The sequence below is a fragment of the Schistocerca gregaria genome, chromosome 2 (assembly GCF_023897955.1).
Source record: "Schistocerca gregaria isolate iqSchGreg1 chromosome 2, iqSchGreg1.2, whole genome shotgun sequence".
NCBI lineage: Eukaryota > Metazoa > Arthropoda > Insecta > Orthoptera > Acrididae > Schistocerca > Schistocerca gregaria.
The window spans coordinates 245,873,313-245,900,239 of NC_064921.1; the positions used below are offsets into that span (position 1 = coordinate 245,873,313).

Consider the following 26,927-nt stretch of genomic DNA (forward strand, 5'->3'; position numbering starts at 1 on the left):
GGGAAGAATCAGAAAACTCAGGAGTATTTTGTGGGCTTATAAATTAAGTAAGTGCTATTGATGGCTCAATGAAGGAACACTTAGAAACTGCAACTGTGTTTAAAGGTACATCCACAACACTTCTAAATGAACTTCTGAATTGTTTACTAAGTGTATGCAGAGAAATGATAATGTAAGAAATTTTAAGTGCGTGTTATTTGGCCATAATGGGAGATGAAACAACAGATGTGTCACCATGCAACGACTGGTGACTGTGTATATATATGAACTTCATGACTCTGTTGTGGAGAGATTTTGGGGCTTATTAATCGTGACACACAGGATGCTGAGATGTTGTTTACAGTGATAAATACTGAATTGCAAATACATGCAGATGGAAAGAAGGAAAAGTGATCACACAATATTATGATGGTGCTGCTGTTATGAGTGGAGGCAATAATGGTGTTCAGGCAAGGATTAAGCATGTATATGCTAGGGCTTATTATGTTCACTGCTATGCTCACCAATTTAATCTGGTCCTGCAAAAAGCTGCATCTACAATCAAATTTGCTAGAATATTTATTTCTCATCTCTTCGACTTTCCAGCTTTTTTCTCCTGGTGGTCACACAGAACAGGTGTGCTAGACGCAGCTGTACAGACTAGGCTACTATGGTTAGCAGTTACAAGTTGGGTGCTTAACTTTTGGACAGTAAATCCACAGTTAAAGAGAGTAAGGAAAGACTGATTGAGTGTTTAAATGAAATTACCCTCTCTGGTCATGCAGATAACAAAACCAGATGAGAAAGTTATGGCCTCTCCACCAATTTGAAAGATCCTGAGTTCTTATTTTGGCTTCAATTTTTCATAGGATCATGCCACATGCAGACATACTCTCCAGGAAACTACAACATTGGCATTTTGAAGCAATAACTGTTAAACAATATTTTATTGGAGTTTGAAGGTGTAATTACAGCAATAAGAAATCCTGCCATTGAAGAAATTTGCTCAGCTTGTGAAGAACAAATTCAGAAGAAAAGAAAGTCAGAAAATAAAGTAGCAGATGGAAAGAAGTCTGTGACACCATAATAAGCTGTGTGAATGAAAGATCTTCATTCATGATCACATAGTGGCATCAAAATTGTTGGGTGTGAGCTCATTTACTCTATTTTTGACAGATTTTCCTGAGAGAGAACTTGACATTGCTGCTGAAGCACACCCATGGTTATCGAAGGCAAAACTGAGAATAGATCTAGAAGTACTCTTTTTTAAAAAACAACCTTTCAATGCACAGGTGGTGCCACTGAAATGCTGCAACTTGGATCTAGATAGATTTCTACACTTATATGAACTAATGAGAATAATTGTAACAACTGCTCTTGCAACAGTTGAACCTGAATCTTCTTTCTCCACACTGACAAAAATAAAAACCTTTCTTCGAAATGAAATAACAGAGAACAAGTTTTCAGCATTGGCAATGCTCGCAATAGAGAAAAAGTTTGTGAATCATACTACAGACTTCAATCATGGAGTGATCAAGACATTTGCATGATTGAAAAACAGATGCTTGGATTTTCTTTATAAATCAGGAACGTCGGTCATGTAATTGTATATTTTTACCTATTTAATGTGTACCTACAGTGCAACATAAGGTGTATCAATAGTAACTTTTGTGTGGACTATACAGAAGTATAGGGCATTTCATAAGAAGAGATTATGCTGTTTTCCTGCTTCAGAAATGGTGACGTGATGAGTGATAAATCTTAGGTAATATTAATATATGGTTGACAAGGCAGAGAGTAGTGAAAGTTTATACATTATTTCCATTACTTCGTTCTTGCTCTGGGTTTTGTTGCAGTTTCTTAGAGGTTTGTTTACGGTTAGGCCGAGGCTGCACTTGGGAGCGTACTGTGGCCATGTCGGCCGGCATGGACATGCCACACGTTTCATCAACATTGCACAGAGGTTGTATTTCCCTGACATTGCCCCATGCCTCTATTTGCACTCCAGCAGCATGAGAAATTTCAAAAGACTGAGCGATGGATAGGACTTCATCTAGAGTCAGATTTGCCAACTGAAGGGCACGTTGCCTAACTTCTTTGTCGGGTGCTGATCGGATAATAGCATCCCATACCATGGAATCAGCATAGGATTATTTGTGAACTTCAGTAAGATTTGAGGCGAAATCAGAGACTTACATGTTTGTTCATCCGTGACATGAAATGCCAAGAAATGCTGTCGAAGACGTTTTTTGTAATCAGACCAGTCTTCCGCCATCTCGTTGTAAGAGGGAAAAGGAGGTAGAGACAGCGACGAGAGATGCTCCACATTTGATGACATGACGAAATCATGAATCGCATTTGTGAGAAGCGTTTGCTGTTCTATGAGACCTTGTAATAGTTGCTCTAAAGTAGCCATGGAAACGTGTGGGTCAACGATGGAAAAGAAAAATCCCATCCTCGTCACCAATTGTTACAACTTCACGTTGAACAAATATATTTCAAGGAAGATGCAATACATGAAAGTCACAGATCAAGTAAACAGAGTTAGATGTGTGTACACTTTAACAGTCAAATCATAGCTGAGTCCAAGTCTAGCACCCGCTGGCAGGCTGGCCACTTAGGTGGCACTGCTGCTGAATGGCTGGCAGACAGCACCGCATGTAGAGGATGTGCATAACTGTACGGTGGCATTTTGAAAGGTCGGCGAGTCACAACAATTTGGAAGAAGTAGTACTAGTATTCTTAAAGTATCTATTTGGATCTATTTGAAAATATATTAGCAAAGCCAGCCCTTCATTAATTCCAAAGTAATTACCAGGTTTGTCAAAAGTATTATTTATATAACTATATCTGTTAATTTTATAATTTAAACAAATAATACAGCTTAACCCTTGTAACACAACAAACTGTTGAAAAGAAGAAATTTTTCTATGTATTCAGTTAATTTGATGAGCTATGTTTTAATTGGAATTACTTCAACTTAAACATCAAACAATGTGTAGTTTCAGTGCCTATTATTGTGATGATATATAAAGGCCTGAATTTTGGTCCTGAGACTGATAGTCCATGCATGATTTTCAGATGAGGAACCTGTATTGGTTAGGTCAATAACAATGCATCTGTAAAATAAGTGTAACACAAATATTCCATGTGTTAAAACAATGACATTGTCTGTTCAGTTTATTTGAAAGACTGTGAACTGTGTGATTATGTTTTTACTGCTCATATATGTTCAATGGCAAACTATTGTAGCAGTATGCTGACATATGCCTGCAAACTACTGTATTAATGAGGCTTATCAAACGTTAACCAATAGTCAGATGGCCATATTAACGGTGTAATATTGGGGGTTTGTGAACAGTGAAAGTAAAGAACTGTGAAACGCAACTGTGCAACTGTCGACTACATCACTTACAGTAGTCAGTGTTGAACTTCCAACCTTCCCACCCCCCATTTTTCAGCCACTATAACAATGCAGTACGTGGACTCAGAGGGCTGTCAACGAAGAAATAAAGCAGGCAAATCTCACAGAGGGACGGCGGTTATCATAAGTACATATATATTATTCTCACCCCACCCCCACTATCTTTATTTCAACTTGCTGTATGACGATGAACATGCTGTTGGGTGATAAAGAAACAGGAACTGCGGAGAGTTGGTGCAGGAAACTGTTGATGTATTTTATATGGGAGGGTAGGTTACGGATAATATGCTGAAGATGTGGGACTGTGAGAGCAGAGTGCCTTTCAGTGGAAGCACAGTAACCGGCCACAATGGTGCATCCTGAGTGTTTGAGTTTATGGATTTTAGGAACCGTGTAGAAAGTAAGATTGTGGAGAATGGTAGGGGTGAGGAGAGAGAGAGAGACTCAGGGGAGTTCTGGGATGGGTTTAAGAATTTGAGGAGGAACTAGAGATCCTGCTGGATTTATGGAATGGGGAACTGTGTCAGGGTGTGTAGGTGGAGAAATCTGACAGATGGTGGAGACCCTCCACCAGGCAATTCCTGCATTTCATAATCACAGCGATGGAGCTCTCATCCATAAGTGGTATTATAAGGCCAGGATCAGATTTTAGACGTTGGACTGCAGTTCTTTCTTTGGATGTAAGGTTGTTTCCATTTTGAGGGACTTGGGGGATGATGGCGAAGCAAGGTTGATGTTCAGAAATGTTAGTAGGGGCTGATTTGGGTGTAGTGGGTGTGGGTCACAGTTAGGTGGAGCAGTGAACTGAGTCAATATTTTATTTTCGGAGATAATTCTTAGTTACATTCATAAGAAGTATAATTTTAAGAGAAATATTGTTCCAAGTTATACAATTCTAACATTTACAATTTTAAGTGATGCTTAAGTGTATTTATATAGTCGGGACTACCCGAGACTTAAGTATTTCATTAATTAAATATTTCAAAGTTGGGTTAAGCCCATTCCTTCATTATCACATGAGTAAACTAAATAACTCATTAAATTAAACTTATAAATTTCAAATTATACTACTATTGTCCGCGTTAAGCGGATTGGTAGGGTTGGTTAAAAGTCCAACATGACTGAATTTGGTGGATGGGGAAAAAGATAAGGGCTTTGCAAAGACCTGATACTTCTGTCAGATTTAAGCATTTGGAGGACAGTTTCATGACCATATTTTGAGCCTGTTTGAGGTCTGGATTCTGTTGGTGGTAGAAGGAAGTTTCTTAGGATGAGGTAAATGTAGTAGATCTGCATGGCAGGGTTTGATGGCTATGACAGGATCTGAGGGAGGTTTGGAGACTCTTGTAGAGATGGTGGATAGTGGTGGTCCAAAGTGGGAGTAGGAGGTGAACAGGTAAACAAAAAAAGAATGTAATGGATGATGTATGGGGCAAAAGGTGAAACCTGACAGAGTAGGGCCAATAGTGAAAGACAAAACCAACTGATATTGTTGTGGAAACACACTGAAATCAAATAAATAAAATAAATAAAAAGACAGCAGTAGTGGGATGCATATTGGTGGGCAGATATGTGTAAAGAGAAGGGTAACAGATGTAAATGGATTACATGAGGTCAGCATGCAAATGCTGTAATAAGGCAATTGACTCCACTGCCTCAGTTTCACATTTGTCCTGATACTTCAATCTGTTCCATTCTTTTTGAGGTTTTTCTCTCCCATTTTTCATATTTTTTATTCTTCACTGTTGATCCATGCTCTGTTCATCTGTGCCAATAAAGGAAGGTTTCCCTATCCTTACCCAGAACCCAGTCCCACATACTGACGGTGTCTTGCTGCCTAGCTCATGCAACTCCCACAAATAGGCTGACCATCAAATTATTTAACTCCATCTGCAAACTCTACTGTCACTATGACCTTTATTTGTTCAAATTCTGACAGGCCAGAGCCCTGCAAAACCATATAAATCAGGCCCAAACCTCTTTGAAATACCTCTTCTCCATTTGTAAATTCCCCTGCTGTGCCATCCCAAACTGCTAAAATTCAACTCCCAAGCTGAAAATTTTTCCCTCCAGGAACTAGAGCTGCATGCACAATGCCAGCTCAAAAAAAGCTCTCCAATCTGTTCACCTCCCACTCCTGCCTCAGACTATCCCTATATACCAACTCTACAAGAGCCTCCAAACCTCTCCTGCATCCAAAAGCCTCAGTACTATAGAAACACAGTCCTTTCCAAAGTCTTATCTTCTGCCCTGCTCCCAAATTCAATCATACTGGACTTTTTTTAATGACCTTTCTCCTTCTCTCAGTCTCTGTAGTGGAAATATTTTTTCACCACCAACCCTAAGAATCAGAGTCAACCCAAATCTAACATTGAACTGTATCTGACTCAGTTCACTCCTCTATCCAACTGTGATTGACCTTACTGCTCCAAAATCAACCTGTGTTAATTTTACACAATTTCCTAACATCTAACCTTGCCTCACAATCATTCTGCAAGTCCCTCAACATAGAAACAACCTTACATCCATAGAACAAACTGCAGTCTACTATTTAAAAACTAATCCTGATCTTATAATCCCTTTTCCAGACAAGAGAGCTACCACTTCAGTTTTGAAACGCAGGGAATGCCTGGTGGAAGAACTCCACCAGCTGACACATTAATCCATCTACAAATCCTGAAACATTGACTCCATTCCAGAAATACAACAGGATCTCCTGTCTTCTTTAGTTCTTAGGACCATCCCACAACCTTGCCCTTGAGTTCTCTTTCTCTTCAAATCCCTACTGTTCCCCTTACTTCCACCTTGTACATGCTTCCTCAAGTCCATAAAACCAATCACCCAGGATGACCCATTGTGGCCAGTTACTGTGCTCCCATCTCTGATATTCCAAATCTACACCTCCAGCATGTTACATGTGACTAACCCTTGTATATAAAAGACACTAACACCACCAACACACTGCAGTTCCTGTTCCTTTATCACCCAGCAAAGAGCTCAGCACCATTGATGCCACCTTCTCTGCACCAGTCTCCTGAATACCCATGCCTTGCTGCTCACTACCTTTCCCAATGACTGACTGACTCCAAATCTACAAAATCCTTCCTGGTCACCATGGCCAGTCACATCCTCACCAAAAATTACTCCTCCTAGAAACAAGTCCTTGGTACACCAATGGACACCGCATGGCACCAACATACGTCAACTCATTTTTGAGCCATTTTGAGGAATCCTTCCTAATCACCCAGAATCCAAAACCCCTTACCTGGTTCAGATTGCATGATGATGCCATTGTGATCTGGACCAAGGATGAGGACATCCTAACCACATTCCTCCAGAATATCAACACCGTCTCACCCATTCAGTTCATCTGTCCTCCTCAACCCAACAAGCTTGCATCAAGCATGGCTAACTCCATAGCTCCATCCACCTCAAACCTACCAACTACCAATTATACCTCCACTTCAACAGCTTCCACCCATTTGAGTCCCTTCTATACATGTTAGCGAACTGTGGTCATCTCACCTGTAGAGGTGAGCAGTCCCTCTCCAAATATATTAAGGGTCTGACTGAGGCCTTCATAAACTGAAATTATCCTCCCAGTCTTGTTCAAAAACAGATCTCCCATGCCTTGTCTCTCCAGTAACCTACCACAACCCACACACCTTCAGTCCAGCCACCAGGGAGCATCCCTCTCATGACTCACTCCCACCCAGGACTGGAACAACTGTATCTAATTCTCCACCAGTGTTTTGACTACCTCTCTTTGTGCACTGAAATGGGGAGTATCCTACCCCTGCCTAGTAGTATTCTGCCAACCTTTTAACCTACAGAATATACACTGACAGAAAAAAAAGATCACAGCACCAAGAAGGAGTTGTGTGACATAAAGAGAAGTTGGTATATGCATTCCTGCATCTAAAATATGATGTCTGTTCAAATTTTGCATCAGTCACATAAGAGTGGTGCTAGTAATGCCACTATGAGGATGTAGTTCAGGTATGCTTTAAATACACTCTGTAATGGTCATGAGATTTAGTTACCTTTAAGATTAGATATGGTGAACTGATGTTAGTCCAGAATGTCGCCGAGCTAACAGAGACATCATTATCAGCACTTCACTGTGTTTGAACAAGGTCATGTAATATGGCTAAGAGAAGCTTGATGTTCCTTGTGCAATACTGCAGAAAGATGTGGGCAGAATTTAGCCATTGTATATAACTGCTGGAAGTGGTGGTTACAAGAATGTATGGCTGCATGAAGAAAGGGCTCCAGATGGCCACGTGTCAATATAAAGAGGGAAGGCCATTGTGTTCAGCATATGGCTCTGGCTCATCAAAATGCATCTGCAGCATCAATATGGGCAGCAATTGGTGCCACAATCACACAACAAACTGTCACACATGGGTTATTTCAAGGACAGCTCCAAGCCAGAGAATCTCTAGCATGCATTCCACTGACCCAAAACCATTGCAGTTTGTGACTTCAGTGGTGTCAAATAAGAGCTTGTTGCAGGACAGGTTGGTAGTGTGTTGTGTTTTCTGATGAAAGCTGGTTCTGCCTTGGTGCCAGTGATGGCCATGTGATAGTTAGAAGGAGGCCATCTGAGGGCCTGCAACCAGCCTGCCTATTTGCTAGACACACTGGACCTACACCTGGAGTTATGGTCTGTGGCATGATTTTATATGACTGCAGCAGCATTCTTGTGATATCCCATACACCCTGACTGCAAGTTTGTACATCAGTCTAGTGATTTGACCTGTTGTGCAGTCATTCATGAAGAGCATTCCAGGGGGTGTTTTTCAACAGGATGATGCTCACCCTCATACTGCTGTTGTAACCCAATATGCTCAACAGAGTGTGAACATGTTGCTTTGGCCTGCTCAATCACCAGGTCTGTCTTCAATCAAGAAGCACATATGGGACACTACGAGATGACAACTCCAGCATCATCCACAAATAGCAGAAACTGTCCTTGTGTTGACCGATCAAGTCCAACACATTTGAAACTCTATCCCCCAAACTGACTATCCGACACATGTACAACACAATGTATGCATGTTTTAATGCTTGCATTCAACATTCTGGTGGCTACTCTGGTCATTACTGTACCAGAATTTCAAATTTGCAATGCTTTGTCTTGTGCTTGCAATGTTAATCACTTAAGTATGCTGCCTAAACAAATGTATTCCCAAAATTTCATTACTCTTCATTAATTATTTTTTGGTGTCAATTTTTTTCCCCGTCAGTGTACATGTCCATCCTTACTCCACCTCTGCTTCCAGCCCTTTGCCTCATCACTCATATCCCTGCAGTATACATACAAGGGAAGTCCACAACATTGGAATCACAGATTTACTTCAGTATTTGACACCTTTAGTAGGCTATTAAAATAACATAATGTGTAAGTAGTAAAGTTCATTACTCTGGCAATTCTGAGAAAATCACAAGAGAAGATTTATGCACCTACTGTGTAACTGATGTATCTGTGCATAGGTGCCAAAAGCTAGAGTTCATGGTGGTCAAGTAGTTAACGTTCAAGCTTTGTAAGACAAATGCGCATGAAGCGACGGTTTGACTCCCAATCAAACCTAATTAGTAATCTATAATTTTTGTCACTGGTCATATTACATAATTTGTATGACATTTCAGAGGAAATATAATAAAAAAAATATATATGTATTTCCAGGATGTATATGTCACGAAATTTCAATGTATGTTTTCGACGTTTGCAGTGTGTGATGTTGAGAGCACATCCAAAGAATGGTTTTGCATTACTCTTGTGGTCTGGCACATTGTGACTTACTATATTACTGATTGTGAATAATGTTATTTACAAAATTATTTGTCAAGCTTTCGAAGCCTGTCCCTCATTCTTGAAAATTTAATTACAAATCGTAAATAGTCAACGCATAAATCCACTACAACTTCATGAAAATGAATGTGATTTTTTTCATTACATTACCTGTTGAATGTTATAAATTAATTAATGTGAGCACTGATGAAAAAAATATTGTTTAAAAAATAAGTGTTTGTGGAATTTAAACCATTACCTCATCCACAACCCTCTTCCATTGCACGCACACTAGCCACCTGATCACAAATGACTTCTTACCAATGGCTCCTTTGAGCAGATACATCAGTTACATAATAGATGTGTAAAAGTTCTCTTGTGATTTTCTCAGAACTGCCAGAATAGTGAACTTACTCCTTGCACATTATGTTGTTTTAATGGCCTGCTAAAGGTGTAAAAAATTCAAAGCAAATCTGTGATTCCAGTGCAATGGCCTTCCCTTTCTACATAATAAGCCTGTCCCACACATATTCCGACCATCAACTACTCCAGTCCTTTCACAGGCATCTCCTACCCCATCTCATTATTTGTCAATACATGTGACACTGCATTTGACCAGAGAATGAAAACTGCAAGGAACTCCTTGGATGTTTCTGCTATGTGTTACTTCAGTTTACTGCTCATGGTTGCAGATGGGTGTAGCACAGATGATGAAGTATTGTGTCACCTGTGTGTAGATTGTTCCTTACGTTAACATGGGTGTGACTTGAAACAGTGACAGGTCCATGCAACATGTCTGTGCCTTGCCATTTCTGTGTGCATTTTACCTTAAGATGTAGATACTATGGCAGTGTACAAAGCATGTAAAGTGAGTCAGTGTTGAAGCTGTATTAATAACTTTTCTTGAGTATCTCTATGTGCATCCTGTTCTTATTTATAACCTATGTCTTGTTGCCTCTGTGAGGGTTTCAAACTTTTAGTCATGTTGATATTTGTCTATAGTGTATTTGTTTATTGAGGGAATCATATTATAAAATGCCACTATGCCCAAATTCTGCCATTTTTGTCAGACTTCATGCACAGTATCAAACAGTGGCTTAGTAATTAGGAGCATTGTGGGTAGCTAACCTGAAATTCAAACTGAAATAACGTCAGTTACAATACAAGCTTTAGTACTGAATGGCTCAAATTTTTCTTTTGGGGACTATAGTAATTTTAAAGCTAAGATGATGAATGTAAATTGATGCCAGACAAGGATTCAAAACAAGGTTTCCTCCTTATTGCTAGCAGTCAGCTTAATCAGTTAGGCCAACTGAAAGTGTCTCCAGTAGTGACTCAAACTTTCAGTGTCACTGATGCTTCCCTCTGTTACCTTGAAAACTGCAACTCAATGTTATTCTATGGAGAAAGTGTGATTGGGAGAAATGGATTTGTTGGAGGGACAAGGCAGTACCACAAATGTAGGGGTGCAAATATCCATGGAAACACTGAAATTAAAGACACAGCCCTTTTCATCATACAAAATAAATGTTGTCTGTTAATAAGAAAAGCAAAATATCCTGATCAAATTTTATTCACAGGCTTTCATTCGAGGCTTATGTCACAAGTAATATGGTAGTTAATATGTCCTAGTGAAGCCTGCTTTATATTAAATCTATATTAAGGTAGAATTTCTAAATTGGCTGACACCAGTAATATGCCAGCTGGCAGTCAAAATGCAAAAATAATTGCAAGCAATGCTGATTGGTTGAAGTTGTCGCAGTGCTTAAATGCTTCAACCATTTTTGGGAACACAAGTCTCAGTTACATGAAGGACTATGTTTATTACATTATGATGTATGTGGTGATCCTAAGTCATTTCATGTAAGTCATAGTATAAGACCTTGAAACATGAAGAGGGTAAAATCCTTTTTTGTCATTGTTCAACGAAGTAAATGCCCAGTATCTAATGGTATCACTGTTGATGTCTCATTAAAATAAAAGAACAGAAGAAAAAAAAATTGCATCAACACTGAATTATTACTACCTGTAGAAAAATTTCTAGTCTCTTTTGTTATAGGTGATATCAAAAATACAATGTTATATTTGCTACAGAAAATCCTTTTGTCCAGAAAATACTGCATATATTACATGATTTAAAAGACAATTTATGTTTTCTATGTATACCTTTGAGGACATACCTTTGGGCTCAGATCTGTAAGATATTCTGACTCAATATGATTTGTCAGGGTTAGATGATGCAATGCCTCTTGAAAATGAGGTGTCTTCACTCTTGATGAATGAAATGTCTCCAGTCCACTCATAAACATCTCTGTTAAAGCCTTGTGCTTCCATGCTTCTGCAAAAAAAGAGTTTGGCGGCGTTAAAAAGGTAATCAAGAGCAAAGTGGGAGGGTTTATATAGAGTATTTTTATGTAGTGACAGATATTGATGTTCTTGTAATATGAAAAATTTCTTTATGTGAAGTATCACTCTAATACTGATGCTCATTGTGATGTGATTATTTCGATTATGTTGATCACAATAAAATCATATTTTCTGATGATACCATATTGATATCAAAACATTTACAAATAGCAATATATAAATCTGCATACAAGGTATAATATAGGACTGTAATTACGGTGTTTCATTTTTGTTCGGAAATAAGCAAATATTTTTGTGTTTGATAGGTACAACCATGTATGTGATACCAACAAATATTGTTATAGGCTTCATTTTTATAACTGTTACTGTTCAGGATGAAACTGTGACTTAACCGATGAGAATGTATAAGTATTTTGTCCAAAAACATTACATTCATGGAATTATTCAAAATTTAAGTTTAAGAAAAACAGCCCTCATTTGAAATATTGACTTTGGAAATAACTATTTAGTACTGACACACCACATTTGAAAGCCCTGATTCTCTATTATTTAAAAAATGTCCTGCACTTGTTCTAAATTTTGAAATTCAGGAAATATCACTGCCAAAAAATTTTGTTACATAATTATTCAAATTTTAGAACAGAATGTTGCTATCTTACAGCACTAACAATTTTATATTGCAAAATGTAGATTTTTACTAGAAAAATAAGGTTGTTAATGAAATATCATTAATACAAAGGTTTGGCTTTTAGGGAAACCTTGTTGAACTTGGCTAGAAAAGTGCACACATAAAAATCTAGCAGTGGTTTTATAAGAATGTACACACATCAGAAAAAGTTTTGCATCACCATGGTTCCCAGAAGTCCTGAAGATAAATGTTGACTGTGGATGTTGTATCACAGACGCAGTCCCTCTGACTGTTCAGAGATGTCTCTAAACCCACCCAAAGATTTAAAAAACTATGCATGAGCAGCACCTATTAAACAGAGGGGGTCCGACAGCTGACCAGTTGCAGTCATTCCACCAGGAAGGAGGTACATGGCTTATGTTATCTGTAGTTCAACCATGCCTAGATAGCCAATACCGCGGTTCGATCACATCTGAATTGTTACTTAGTTCCAGGAAAGGCTCTCAACAAGGGAAGTGTCCAGGTGTCTTGGAGTGAACCAAAGTGATGTTGTTCAGACATGGAGGAGATACAGAGGGATAGGTACTGTAGATGACATGCCTCCCTCAGGTCGCCCAAGGGCTACTACTGCATTCGATGACTACTACCTACAGATTATGGCTCGGAGGAACTGTGGCAGCAACGCCACCGTGTTGAATAATGCTTTTCGTGCAGCCACAGGACGTCATGTTATGGCTTGAACTGTGAGCAATAGGCTACATGATGCACAGCTTCACCCCCGATGCCCATGGCGAGGTCCATCTTTGCAACCATGACAGCATGCAGCGCGGTACTGATGAGCCCAACAACATGCTGAATGGACTGCTCAGGAATGGCTTCATGTTCTCTTCAATAATGAGTGTCGCACATGCCTTCAACCAGACAATCACTGGAGAAGTGTTTGGAGGCAACCCAATCAGGCTGAACACCTTAGACACACTTTCCAGCGAGTGCAGCAAGGTGGAGGTTCCGTGCTTTTTTTTTGGGGTGGCCTTACATAGGGATGGCATACACTGCTGGTGGTCTTGGAAGGTGCCATAACAGCTGTACGATATGTGAATGCCATCCTCTGACTGATAGTGCAACCATATCATCAGAATATTAGTGAAGCATTCGTCTTTGTTGACAACAATTCGCACCCCCACTGTGCACAACTTGTGAAAGACTTCCTTCAGGATAATGATGTCGCTCAACAAGAGTACCCAGCATTTTCTCTAGATATGAACCCAATCAAACATGCCTGGGATAGATTGAAAGGGCTGTTTATGGACGACGTGATCCACCAACCACTCTGAGGGATCTATGCCGAATCGCCATTGAGGAGTGGGACAATCTGGACCAACAGTGCCTTGATGAACTTGTGGATAGTATGCTATTATGAATACAGGCATGCATCAATGCAAGAGGACATGCTACTGGGTATTAGAGGTACCGGTGTGTACAGCAATCTGGATCACCACCTCTGAAGGTCTTGCTGTATGGTGGTACAACATGCAATATGTGATTTTCATGAGCAATAAAAAGGGCAGAAATGATGTTTATGCTGATCTCTATTCCAATTTTCTATACAGGTTCCAGATCTCTTGGAACCAAGGCGAAGTATAACTTTTTTTTTAATGTGTGTATAATTAATCGTTATGTGAAGAACTCCATTGGTAGACATGTATAATTATTATTTATTAACCTGTCCGATATGTTGTTATTCAATATGTAACTGCTCTGTACTTTAATATTTTGTAGAATCCTTCATCCACTAGTCCTTGAATAGTTCCTGTGTCCAGTGCTACAGGCAGTAACCAAAAATCTGGGGTAGCATTCAGTCAGTAATTTAGTCTCCATTTAGATTTCAATGAGGCACCTTCAGTAAATTCAGACTCTTTAAAATGTTGTATAGCTAGTTTTGGTTTTGTATACTTTACATAGTTATAAATTATTTTGAGGAAGTTCGTGCAAAGTTTATAATTGGAATATTTGTCTGTAACACTTAAAAAAACTGGATTAAAAAAATACAATATTGTAATTGGCTGATGAAGTTTTTTATGTTGTCAGTGTGAGTGGATGCTTAATTGATTAACAACAGTAACTCTACTTACATTTAAATACACTACCTAATTTGAGACACAATCACAAATGTGCACTAAGTGTTTTAAATATCATTTTCTTCTACTCATTGTGTTGTATTACAGCAGCTTTAATTTAATTTCATACACATTGCTAGAAATATGTATCACATTTGAAGATCTCTGTCTCTCTAACACACTCTGATAAATCTGTGTTACTGTAATTCCATCTCAAAATTTATAGCAGTAGATCAGTACAAGTCGCGCATGCTCTTCAATTGTCAGTACTGAAAGACAAACATTAAAACATTTCTCATCCCAAATCTCTAACCCTTTAGTGGCCATGCAATTTACCCCTCTGCCCCTGATGTAAGTGGCCAACTTCACTTAACTTGTGGCAAATTCATAAATATCAATTAAAATTAGGCTCATCTTACACCATTACTGTCTGTATTAGTACCGATATTTTTGTTTGTTACTGAGTAGGAAAACTGCTGTCTTAAGAAGCTCTTAACATCATTTGAAGTTTTTGGATATGGTTGTGTTTTGCTAGAAGCATGTTATTATAAAATACAGCTGAGAACTGCAGGCCATATTAATACTTGACCTGGATTACAGTTTAGCAACCACTCTCTTTGGAATAGTCAAGAGTGCCTTCTCATTAACTGAGATTAAAGCATGTGTTCCAGTCCTCTTAACACAAAATCTTGATGCAACAAGATTATGTAATGGTACACACTTACATATTACACGTCTGGGCTGTAATAATTATTGGCACTGTTAATGGAGACTTTTGTTCCATAAACCCAAGTGATACCAATGAATTTACCTTTTCAATTTAATAGATTGCAATTCCCACACCCTAAGTAAAGTTCAAGGCCAAACACTCAAAAGTTGCTGGTGTGCATTTAGGAAAAACCATGTTTTCTCAAGGACAGCTGTATGCGGCATGCTCACACATATCCAATGCACAAAATCCTTATGTCTTTGCTTTAAGGAAGGCAAGATGAAAAACATTTTTATAGAACTGTGTTAAGATCATGCAATAATAAAAGGAAAGAAATATGTTTGTAGCTTTTAATATTTTTATCTAAGATTCGACATACCACAAAATAAAAGAAACACGTTCATTATATACAGTATCTAAATACTGGCACTACATACATTTATACATATGCACATAAATATCTATTCCACTATATACCCACATAATTATAAATTACTAATTAACTTACAGTCACTAATCACAACAAAACTGCTGGTATGCCAGTGCAGCTGCAGTTAAAAGCTAGTAGGCTTAGACCTTTACATATAACGCACTTTTTTTAGCAAACATTACAGTTATAAGTCGCATAGTGAAATGTAGTGACACACATGTTATGAAAACATATTTTACTGCATACATTGAGTGTAGTTGTAGAAGCTGAGAAGAACATAGCAATTTTGGGCAGGAGAGAATAAAAGCAATGGCATATCTGAATGGGTTATATGTTAAGATACACTTGAAAACTTTACAGAAATGCCCAGAAACATAGCAGATGAACAGTAAAGGCACAATGTGCCCACATGATCACAAAAACAGGATGAAGTGGCCTAGAAGAATTATACATTACTGCTCGAATTAAGTGTTAGACTCTATTCTGGTTGTGCAGCTGTGTTGCTGTGCAGCCTACATCGTTAGGTGCAAGGGTGTGTCAAGAAATGATTTTTAAGGATCTTTGTTTACAATGTAAAGTAAATAGTTTCTGTCAGTAACACCGTGGCAGCAGCTTGTAAAAATGTGCAACAGAGCATAACTTAAACAGAACTTGTTTAAGAGGGCGATAGGAAATTACAGTTAAAAATTTTTGGTTCTGGGACTTCTCAAGGAGATAATGCACATGATATTTTAAATAGGAATTCATGTAGAGAAATATACCAATTCCATTCAACAATCAGATGTGTAACTCATGAACTTCTGCTGAGGGAAGGAAAAAGTCTAGGACTTGCCTATTGTCACATACAATAGTTCAGGTGAGGAGTGTACCTACATTTTGCCCTCAAAAACAGCTTTTGGAAATTCTGTAAATTGGTTTACACAAGATATTTCATAGATATACTTTTTCAAACTCCAGCCAGATTGTTCAGTATGTTTTTCACACTTTTCAACTAACAAAACAGACCTTACGAGATGGACCTGTTCGAGAACATTTCTCCTTATAAAGAGCAACATATCATTTGGTCCAGCTTGGCACTAGTGTCCCTCCCACAGACAGTAGTTGCCCTGCCCTGGGTTCTTGATAAGACTTTTAAAAATAAATCTGCATCTAGCGATTTAGGAATAGGGGTTGTTTTTTCTCCTAAAATAAGTACATAGGGCAATCTGTAGATTGAGTAAGAAGTGACGAAAACCAATGATAAATTTGTAGAGGGAATCAAACATCTGAGAGAAAAATTTAATACTTTTAAACTGGCTAATGACATGGCCATTCTTTTACAGGTGTAAAGCTCTTGGAAGAGCAGTTGTAGAGAATGGGTAGTGTTTTGAGCAGAAGTTATAATACAAACTTCAGCAAAAGTAAAACAATGTTAATGGGATGTAGTTAAATTAAATCAGTTGATGTTGACAGAATTACATTAGGAAATGAGACACTAAAAGTAGGAGTAGAATTTTTTTTCTATTTCAGCAGCAAAATAACTGGCAATACTTGAAATAAGGATGATGTAAGAATGCAGACCGGCACTAGCATCAAAAGAATTTTTGAGAAAGAGAAATCTGTTGACATTAAATATAAATTTAAATGTAAGGATGTCTTCTGTGAAAGTATGAATGTTGCCTTTTACAGAAGTGGAATGGGGTTGATAAATAGTTCAGACAAGAAGAGAATAGAAGCTTTTGAGTTGTGATGTTACAGAAGAATGCTGAAAATTAGATGGACAGATCAAGTAAGTAATGAAGAGGTACTAAATCAAATTAGATAAAAAATGAGATTTATGGAACAACTGAGTAAAAGAAGAGATTATGTTACAGGGTATGTCGTGAGGCATCAATGAATCATCACTTTGGTAATGGAGGGAAGTGTGGAGGCTAAAAATTGTAGATGGAGACCAAGACTTGAATACAGTATGTAAGTTGCAATGGATATAGGTTGCATTAGTTATGCACAATAGACTGACACTGAGAGCTGCAACAAATCAGTTTTCGGACTGAAGACTACACCAGCAATATATGTAGGCATGAATAAATTTCTGTGTCTTAGTCCAGGCTACATATTAAAAGAAGAAACAATTCATTTCTGTTTAAGGTAATTCATGAAATCTTCAAAAGTATTTAGTGAAAGCAGAAAGAACTGGAATAGCACTGTTGTAGATTCAATGAAAATTCTACCTATTAAACTGAATGGAAAGCATGAAAGTACAAAATTATGTTATTTTTTGGTTTAGTAATGGAAGTTTTTAATTCTATTAAGCACAGATTACTTCACTTTCTATTGGAAACAGTAGGACAAAAACAAAAAAATATCATATAATTTTATATTGATGTGTTTAAAAGAAGACATTTTTTAACTGTGTAGGTTGTATGTTATATTTGGAGGAAACTCACCACTAAGTTGTTAACGTTTAAAAAGTTAGCCGTGAAAGTAGTCAAAGTGTTACAATAATGATAATTTTTTTTTGTATCCAGCTGAAACATAAAAACACTGTGTGTGATATGAAAGAGAAATAGTTTATTACTTAAGTCATGTATATTTGCAGCAGTTATTCAGAACACTCTCATTTGGATTAAAACATAGAACTGACATATTTCTAGCCTTTGACTTTGGAAAATTGATATTTATTTGTTGGCTTCAAGGTACAACTTTCTATGGCCATAGTTGACTATCCAAACAATTATTCTTGAGAAGTTATTGTCTTGAAGTATGTCTTCATCAGCTTGAGTATTAAAAACTCCTCTTAGCACCAGTCGCAGGTGTAGGTTAATATGGGAGGCTTCATAAACTTATAAAAGAATTGGGAAATTGCTGTTTGTGATACAAGATAATGTGCACAAAGGCCAGAACTACATCGTTTGGTTCCTAACCATTGATGCCACATTCATTACTATTACTTAAGACAGTCTCAAGAGCCAAGTCAACAGATCATCAATATCGCATAAAACACGTTCTTGCTATGATTGTCCACAGCTTCATTGGCAACTGTCTTTTTTTCCTGTGGATTTGCCTTCATCTGTGTTTGACACATATATTGTATGCACCTCCTCCACCCCATCTCTTGATCCAGCTTCTTCTCTTCCCCTCTCTCTGCACATCTCTTCTCCCATCTCTCTGCTCATCTCTTCCTCCTCCTCGCTCTGCCCATCTACTCCTCTCATCATCTTTGCTCATAATATTCTGCCCCCTCTCACTGTCCATTTCTTCCCCACCTCTCTCTCTCTCTCCATCTTCTCTTCCTCCCCCCTCTCTCTCATCTACTCCTTTTCCTCAGACTGTCTCTATCCATCTCCTCATCCACTTTCTCTCTTTGCCCATCTCATCCTTTCCATATCCCTGCCCACTTCCCCCTTACTCCTCTCTCTTTGTACATTTCCTTCTACTCGCTCTCCCATAACAATCTCCCCTTTCCTCCTCTCCCTATCCATCTTCTCCTGCTCCCATGTTCCTATCCATGTCCTCCTCCCTCTTTCCTGTCTGTTTCATGCCCCCCCTCTCTCTCTCCCTCTCCCTATCCATCTCCTCCTCCTGTCTACCAGTATCCCTCCTGCCTCTTTCTGTCCAATTCTGCTGCCCTTGTGTCCATCCCCTTCCATCCCCACACTTTGTTGATCCTCCTGCCCCCTGTACCTATCCATCTCATTCTGCCTCCTTTCTCTGTCCGTCCCTCCTCTATGCATTTCAACCTTCCTCCATCTGTGCCCACCTGCACATGTAATCCGTGCACACCATGTCAATGTGCCAATGATGCAGGCCAGTACTACTACCAGAGGACGTCTGTTGTGTAAGCAGCCTGCACATCATAGCGTGAAAACATTTTTGCCTGTGATGTGTAGGCTGTCCAGCAAGGCAAGTCCATAAGCAACACGTCTTCTGTCACCCAGAGCAGCCTACACATCAGAGGCTAAAAAACTGATTGTTTTTCCCTGACATTTAGGCTGCCCAGCAATGCAAGACAATAAGGCAGGCTGACACTATTCCAACACAATATGGCTGTTATGCAAGGCAGCTTGCTCAGCAGGGTTTTGAAAACTGTTTCTTGCCCCTGATGTGCAGACTACCCTGCAAAACAGGTTAATAAGGCAATCTGATACCTTTCTTACAAAGCATATCTGTCATCCTGGGCAGCCTATAGGCAAGGACAGAAAAACCACGAGGCAGGGACTGAAAAGTCATGTGTTCACCTACACTATGTGATCAAAGTATCTGGACATCTGACTGAAAATGACTTACAGTTTCGTGGCGCCCTCCATTGGTAATAGTGGAATTCAGTACGGTGTTGGCCCACCCTTAGCCTTGATGACAGCTTCCACTCTCACAGGCATACATTTTGGAAGGTTTCTTGGGAAACAGCAGCCCATTCTTAATGGAGTGCTGCACTGAGGAGAGGTATCGATGTCGGTTGGTGAGGCCTGGTACTAAGTCGGCCTTCCAAAACATCCCAAAGGAGTTCTAAAGGATTCAGGTCAGGACTCTGTGCAGGCCAGTTCATTACAGGGATGTTATTGTCGTCTAACAACTCTGCCACAGACTGTGCATTATGAACAGGTGGTCAATCGTGTTGAAAAATGCAATTGCCATCCCCGAATTGCTCTTTCACAATGGGAAGCAAGAAGGTGCTTAAAACATCAGTGTGCTGTGATACTGCCATGCAAAACAACAAGGGGTACAAGCACTCTCTATGAAAAACACGACCACACCATGACACCACTTCATCCAAATTTTGCTGTTGGCACTATGTACACTGGCATATGACGTTCACTGGGCATTCGCAATACCCACATCCTGCCATCGTATTGCCACACAGTGCATCGTGTTTCGTCACTCCACACAACGTTTTTTCAGTTTTCAATTGTCGAATATTTATACTACCTACACTAAGCAAGGCGTTGTTTGGCATTTACCGGTGTGATGTGTGGATTATGAGCAGCCGCTCAACCATGAAATCCATGTTTTCTTACCTCACACCTAACTATCATAGTACTTGCAGTGGATTCTGAAGCAGTTTGGAATTCCTGTGTGATGGTCTGGATAGATGTCTGCCTATTACACATTATGACAGTCTTCTGCTGTCGGTGATCTCTGTCAGTCAACAGACGAAGTCAACCTGCATGCTTTTGTACTGTACATGTCCCTCACTTCAATACCACATCATAAACAGCAGACATAGAGAGATGTTTAGGAGTGTAGAAATCTTGTGTACAGACATATGACACAAGTGACACCCAATCATCTGACCATATTTGAAGCCCGTGAGTTCCACAGAGCACCCCATTCTGCTCTCCCACGATGTCTAATGCCTACTGAGGTCGCTGATATGGAGCACCTTGCAGTAGGTGGCAGTACGATGCACCTAATATGAAAAACGTATGTTTTTAGGGGTGCGTGGATACTTTTGATCAGATAGTGTATATCTCTGTTCCTGTAGGAGCTAGGAGGTTGTAAGTGCTGATAGTCATGAAATTTACTGTTCGTGTACCAAATTTGGTTCAAAACAATCATGGGGCTTGATGGGAGATACCAAACATACTTCCATGCGTATGTACAATCTGCTTTATGTATAAACTAGCCTTTTCTCTGCAGTTTCGCATCTATTGGTTTTTGACATATATTGCACATCTCTTCTCCCATTGTCTTTTTCTACCTCTTCCTCCCCAAGTCTATCTGTCCACAGCATTCTCTAACCTGTATCTGTCATCTTCTCCTCCCCACTCTCTCTCTCTGTTTCTTCAACTCTTCCTGCCCACTCTTGGTCCCTCTCCTGTGCTCCCTTCTCTATGTCCATCTCACCCACCTCCACATTCTCTCACTTTAGCTCCTCCTCTGCACTTTCTCTTTATTCATATCCTCCTCCCCTTCTCCCTCTGTCCATCTCCTTCTACTCAGATCTCTCTGTGAACCTCCTTATGCCCATCTCTCACTATCCATCTCCTCCTGCTCCTATTGTTATCCATCTCCTTCTCGCCACCTATCCCTACCCATCTTCTTCTTGCCCTTTCCTTATCAATCTCCTCCACCTCACCTCACTTCTACTCATTTCCTCTTCTCCTTCTCCCCATTCATCACCTCCTCCTCCCCCTCTTTGTGTCCATCTCCTCCTCTTCCTCTCTTCATTTGCCCCAACCCTCCTTCCAACCTCTCTTTGTCCACCCCCACTGCCCTCTTCTTTTCACATCTGTCCACTCCTGCACCCTTCTCTCCCAAACCATATCCCACCCCCCCTTCCATTCATTGCAACCCTCACCCAGCTGTGCCCAACTATATGTGTAACTCGGCAAAACAGGTTGGTAAAGTTAGCTGTTACTACTAACACAACATGTCTATTATCAACCTACATGTGAGGGGCTTGGAAATCATTTTTTAGTTCCTAATATACAGGCTGCAATGCAAAACAGGCCGATACTACTATAATACTACACACTGATCATGTAGGCAGCCTATGTGCCAGGACCTGGAAAACCATCTCTTGTTTCTGATGTGTAGGCTATCATGAAATGCAGGTCGATGAAGGAGACCACTATTACTCCCACACAACACACCTGTCATGCGTGACAGCCTTTCAGACAGGTCTAAAAAATATTAACGCCATATCTCTATTTGTATTGGAACAGGCAAGTTATGAACCCCAAAGTGCTGATACTCATTAAGTTTGCAGTTTGTGTGTCAAATTTGGCTGAAGTCAATCCACAGGCTTGGGAAGAGATCCCACACATACATACATACATACTTACAGTTTGCTTGACATAAGAGAGATAAGGCAGAAAAATTTGCCTTGGAGGAATGTTCTGCTTCGCCTTCATCAAAGGGTTCATCATTAAGCTCATTGGTAAACTGCCTCTTTTCGTCATGCTGACTTTGTTGATTCTAAACAGATTGTGTGCCACACCACATTATAATAAAGAAATGTGAATACTTGCAGTAACGTTGGCAGTGTTCCTTCTAAAAGCATCTACAGAATATTCGCTGTCTTCATACACAGAAACATATACTTGTTCAGTGAAGTATCTAAGGCATATATTCGACTTTCCCAAAGGGTACCTTTCAAAAATTGTACAGTTAGATTAGATATTGATATTGTTGGGTCAACATCTGATCACGTATGGGTGGTCTGCTGTAGAGCTCCATGTTCAACAATGTACGATGAAGGGTACGCCCTGAAAAACTCAAGCCTCCACCAGCATTGTGCTATTTTGACAGAGATGCCACAGATCACCAACTATCCTGATTTGCAGAGCAGACATGCCTCTGAACTCTACGTTCTGTGAAGAACATGGACAACCAACCATTTAGCACATAGTGGTAATTTCACTGCCCTTCTACCTCTTTCTGTAAATGCTCACGGCAGTAGCACATGAATATTCAACCAGCTTCGCTGTTTTCGAGATGCTCCTTGACAGGCTCTGCGTAATAATAACCTGCCCTTTGTCAAAGGCTCTTACATCAATGGATTTCCCCATTTGCACCCCATATCTTCACTAGTGCGATCCCTCCACCATGTCTGCTCCATTTACATACTTCTGGTACCGTGTCACAGTCATGTAATGTCACCAGGCGATGTCCAACTTTGCCGTGCGCAGTGGCCATAATATTTTGGCTTGTCAGTGTAGAGAAGGTATTTGATGATTTTCAGTATGTAAGGCAGATGAAAATCTAATAGCCATATCGATTGGAATGCAGTCATAGGGGATGGAGTAGAGGAAAGGGTTACGGGAGAATATAAGCTTGGGAGAAAGAAAGAGAAGGGAGAAAGACTATTTCAGTTTTGAAATGAATTTCAGCTAGTAATAGTGACTACCAGTTCAGGAGTCTTTAGGTGCAGTGTAAATGAGTTAGGTCCTGCGAGTCTGCCATACCGTTAGTAAAACAGCTACACTAGGGCTGAAGTGAGCACATCTCGTGGGCATTTTGGCATGCAGTGTAGCTGTTTTACTAAAGGCATGGCAGAGTCGCAGGACCTAATTCATTTACACTGCAGCTAAAAGTTTGCAAGAGGAAGAGGTGTACTTGGAAAAGGCCTGGAGACATTGGGAGATCCCAGCTGAATTACATCATTGTTAGACAAAGATCCTGTAATTAGATACTGGATTGTAAGGGTCACCCAGGGGCAGACATAGACTCAGATCACAAGACGGGGAGTAAGCTGAGGTCTAAGACAATTGTCCAGAAAAACTAGTGTGAAAGGGAATGAAATACTGAAGTGCTGAGGAATGTTGAGGCACGTTTGAAATTCGTTAAAAAGGTGGGTACTGCAGTAAGAAAAACCACAGCAGACAGTGCAGTTGAAGAGTAGTAGACATATCTGAAAAGAGCAAACACAGATGTTGGATAGACAGCCGGCCGGGATGGCCAAGCGGCTCTAGGCGCTTCAGTCTGGAACCGCGTGACTGCTATGGTCGCAGGTTTGAATCCTGCCTCCGGCATGGATGTGTGTGATGTCCTTAGTTTAGTTAGGTTTAAGTAGTTCTAGCGGGCTGTCGACCTCAGACTTTAAGACCCATAGAGCTCAGAGCCATTTGAACCATTTTTTTGTTGAAAAGACAAGTATAGGTACTAGACAAGTAGCTGTGAAGAAACCTTGGATAACTGATGAAATACTTCAAATGATCAAAGAAAGAAGGAAGTACAAAAATGTTTCGGGAAAGACAGGAATACAGCAATATGAAACACTCAGTAAAGAAATAAATGGGAAGGGCAGGGGAGCCAAGGCGAAATGACTGGGAAAAAGTGAGGAAACCGAAAAAAAATAATCCTCAGAAGGACTGATTCAGTATATTGAAACGTCAAAACAGACTCCGGTGTAATTAAAAAGCAAGGACGGCAACATTAAGGGTGCAACTGGAGTTTCACTGTATAACACATAGAAGAGAATGGATAGATGGTAGGCCTAAGTGAGGAGAGAAAATGTCTCATGATGTGATAGAAGAAGAAATTGGAGTCAGTATGTAAGAGATAGGGGATCCAGTATTAGAGACACACTCTAAAAGAACTTTGGAAGACTTGAAATTAAATAAGGCAGAACTGATAGATAAGACTCAATTGGAATTTCTAAAATCACTAGGGGAAGTGGCAAACTTATAACTATCCAAGTTGGTATGTAGAATCTAAGACTGGCGACATACTATCAGACATTTGGAAAAATATTATCCATTCAAATGTGAAGATAGAAAGAGCAGATAAGTGTGGGAACTATTGTACAGTCAGCTTAACAGCTCATGCATCCAAGTTGCTGACAAGAATATTATACTGAAAAATGGATAAGAAAATTGAGGAATTATTAGATGGCGATCACTCTGACTTTGGGAAAGCTAAGACCTCCAGAGAGGCAGTCTTGACATTGCCCTTGATAATGGAAGTGATACCGAAGAAATAGCAATAAACTTTTATAGTATTTGTCAACCTGGAAAAAGCGCCTGACAATGTAAAATGATGCATGGCGTTCAGAAATCTGAAAGATATAAGAGTTAGCTATAAAGAAAGACGAGTAACATAAAATATAACAAGCACGAATAGAGAACATACGATTGGAAGGCCAAGAACGAAGTGTTCAGATTAGAAAGTGTGTAACGCTGGGGTGCAGTATTTCGCCCCTACTGTTCAATCTGTACTTCGTAGGAGCAATGAGAGAAATGAAAGGAAGGTTCAAGAGTTAGATAAAAATTCTGGGTGAAAGGATAACAATGATACGATTTACTGATCACATACCTACCTTTAGTGAAGGTGAAGAAGAATTACAAGGGCTGTTGAACGGAATGAACAGTCTCATGGGTATAGAATATCGTCTGAGAATAAGCTGAAGAAAGACAAAAGTAATGAGAAGTAGCAAAAAATGAGAACAGCGAGAAACTTAACGTCAAAAATTGTGACCAGAAACTGGAGGAAGTTACGGAATTCTGGTGCCTTGGAAGCGAAACGACTCACGACGGACGGGGGAAGGAGGACATAAAAAGCAGACAATTACAGGCAAGGAGGGCAAGTCTACTAGCCTTAATTTGAGGAAGAAATTTCAGATAAAATGCGTGTAGAGTAGTGAAACATGGAGTGCAGGATAACTGGAACAGAAGAGAATCAAGGCGTTTGAAATGTGGTGCTACGGAAGAGTGTTGAAAATTAGGTGGACTAGTAATGTGAGGATTGAGGCGGTTATCTTCAGAATTTGCAAAGATAGGAACGTATGGAAAACACTGATGAGAAGAAGGAAAAGGATGACAGGACCTGTTTTAAGACATGAATAAGTAACTTCCGTGGTACTAGAGGGAGCTGTAGAGGATAAAAACTGTAGAGGAAGACAGAGCTTGGAATGTGTACGACAAATAATTGGGGACATAGGTTGCAGGTGCTGTCTGAGGTGGAGAATTTAGTACGGGAGAGAAATTCGTGGAGGGCCGCATCAAACCACAGAGAGGGGAGATAACTAAAAATAAAAAAAAGACTACATTTAACGAAAGATCCACGCTGCATAGACATATTGAGCATAGCTTGTACCTCGACTTCCGAGGTCTCGTGACCTCAGTTCTCTGAACTTCTCTCTCGATGGCCATCTCAAAATTCTTCTTTCACAGCTCTGTTGATGATGCGCTTGAAGAACTGGAGCGGCGAATTTTACAGTCGTGTGAAAGTTTCCGAGATAATCCGGTGTTGTTTGAATTTACTGCCGATACGAGAGCAATACTACCTCCAGATGCGAAGAGAGCAAGTGGAACACCTACGTTAATAGGTTAGAATGCAGAGCAAACTGTAACATGTAACGTGCTAAAGCAGTTGTATTTCTTGTCTAGACAGGCATTAGATACAAATTTGAGTCCACTAAGAGAGGGACTTAATCGTTCTAGTTTTTACATTTTAGATACAAGCAGGGTCTAGCATAGACAGTATTTGATATTGAAATCAGTAACGGCTCGTAAGCACACATTCATAAACCTCTCACCAACGGCTTGTTTGCAAAAATGCTTCAAATGGCTCTGAGCACTATGGGACTTAACTGCTGAGGTCATCAGTCCCCTAGAACTTAGAAGTGCTTAAACCTAACTAACCTAAGAACATCACACACATCCATGCCCGAGGCAGGATTCGAACCTGCGACCGTAGGGGCAGCGCAGTTGCAGACTGTAGCGCCTAGAACTGCTCAGCCAACGACGGCCGGCGCTTGCTTCCAGACCAGTGTATTGGAACGTTTTTGCTTCTATTATTGTATAGTTTGACTTGTGCCAGTTTTAACTACTAATTATGATAGACCAGGTGTACAAATTTCCCATCTTCCCAAGCAACCACTTTTGTACCTTGTGCCTTAAACCGGTGCTGCGCACAAGACAGTTTCCGCTGTTTGTCTGTGAGCGATTTCTTTGTGCTCTCTTACTTCAACACAGTCGAGTATACTTAGCTCGGACAGAGAAATTGGGGTTACCTAGCAGATTACAAAGGAACCAAAGTGTAACATTTGTATTATCAT

At 39.8% G+C, this 26,927-nt stretch overlaps 1 protein-coding gene across 2 annotated transcripts in view; it reads right to left on the minus strand.

The window, feature by feature from the left end:
* The window catches only part of LOC126336779 (sphingomyelin phosphodiesterase-like), a 338,554-nt gene that overhangs the window by 282,924 nt on the left and 28,703 nt on the right, over nucleotides 1-26,927 (minus strand). For both annotated transcript variants that reach the window (XM_050000797.1, XM_050000795.1), the window contains exon 2: nucleotides 11,378-11,535. In XM_050000797.1, coding sequence (XP_049856754.1) covers nucleotides 11,378-11,535 — 158 coding nt within the window. The remainder of the gene's footprint in view (nucleotides 1-11,377; nucleotides 11,536-26,927) is intronic.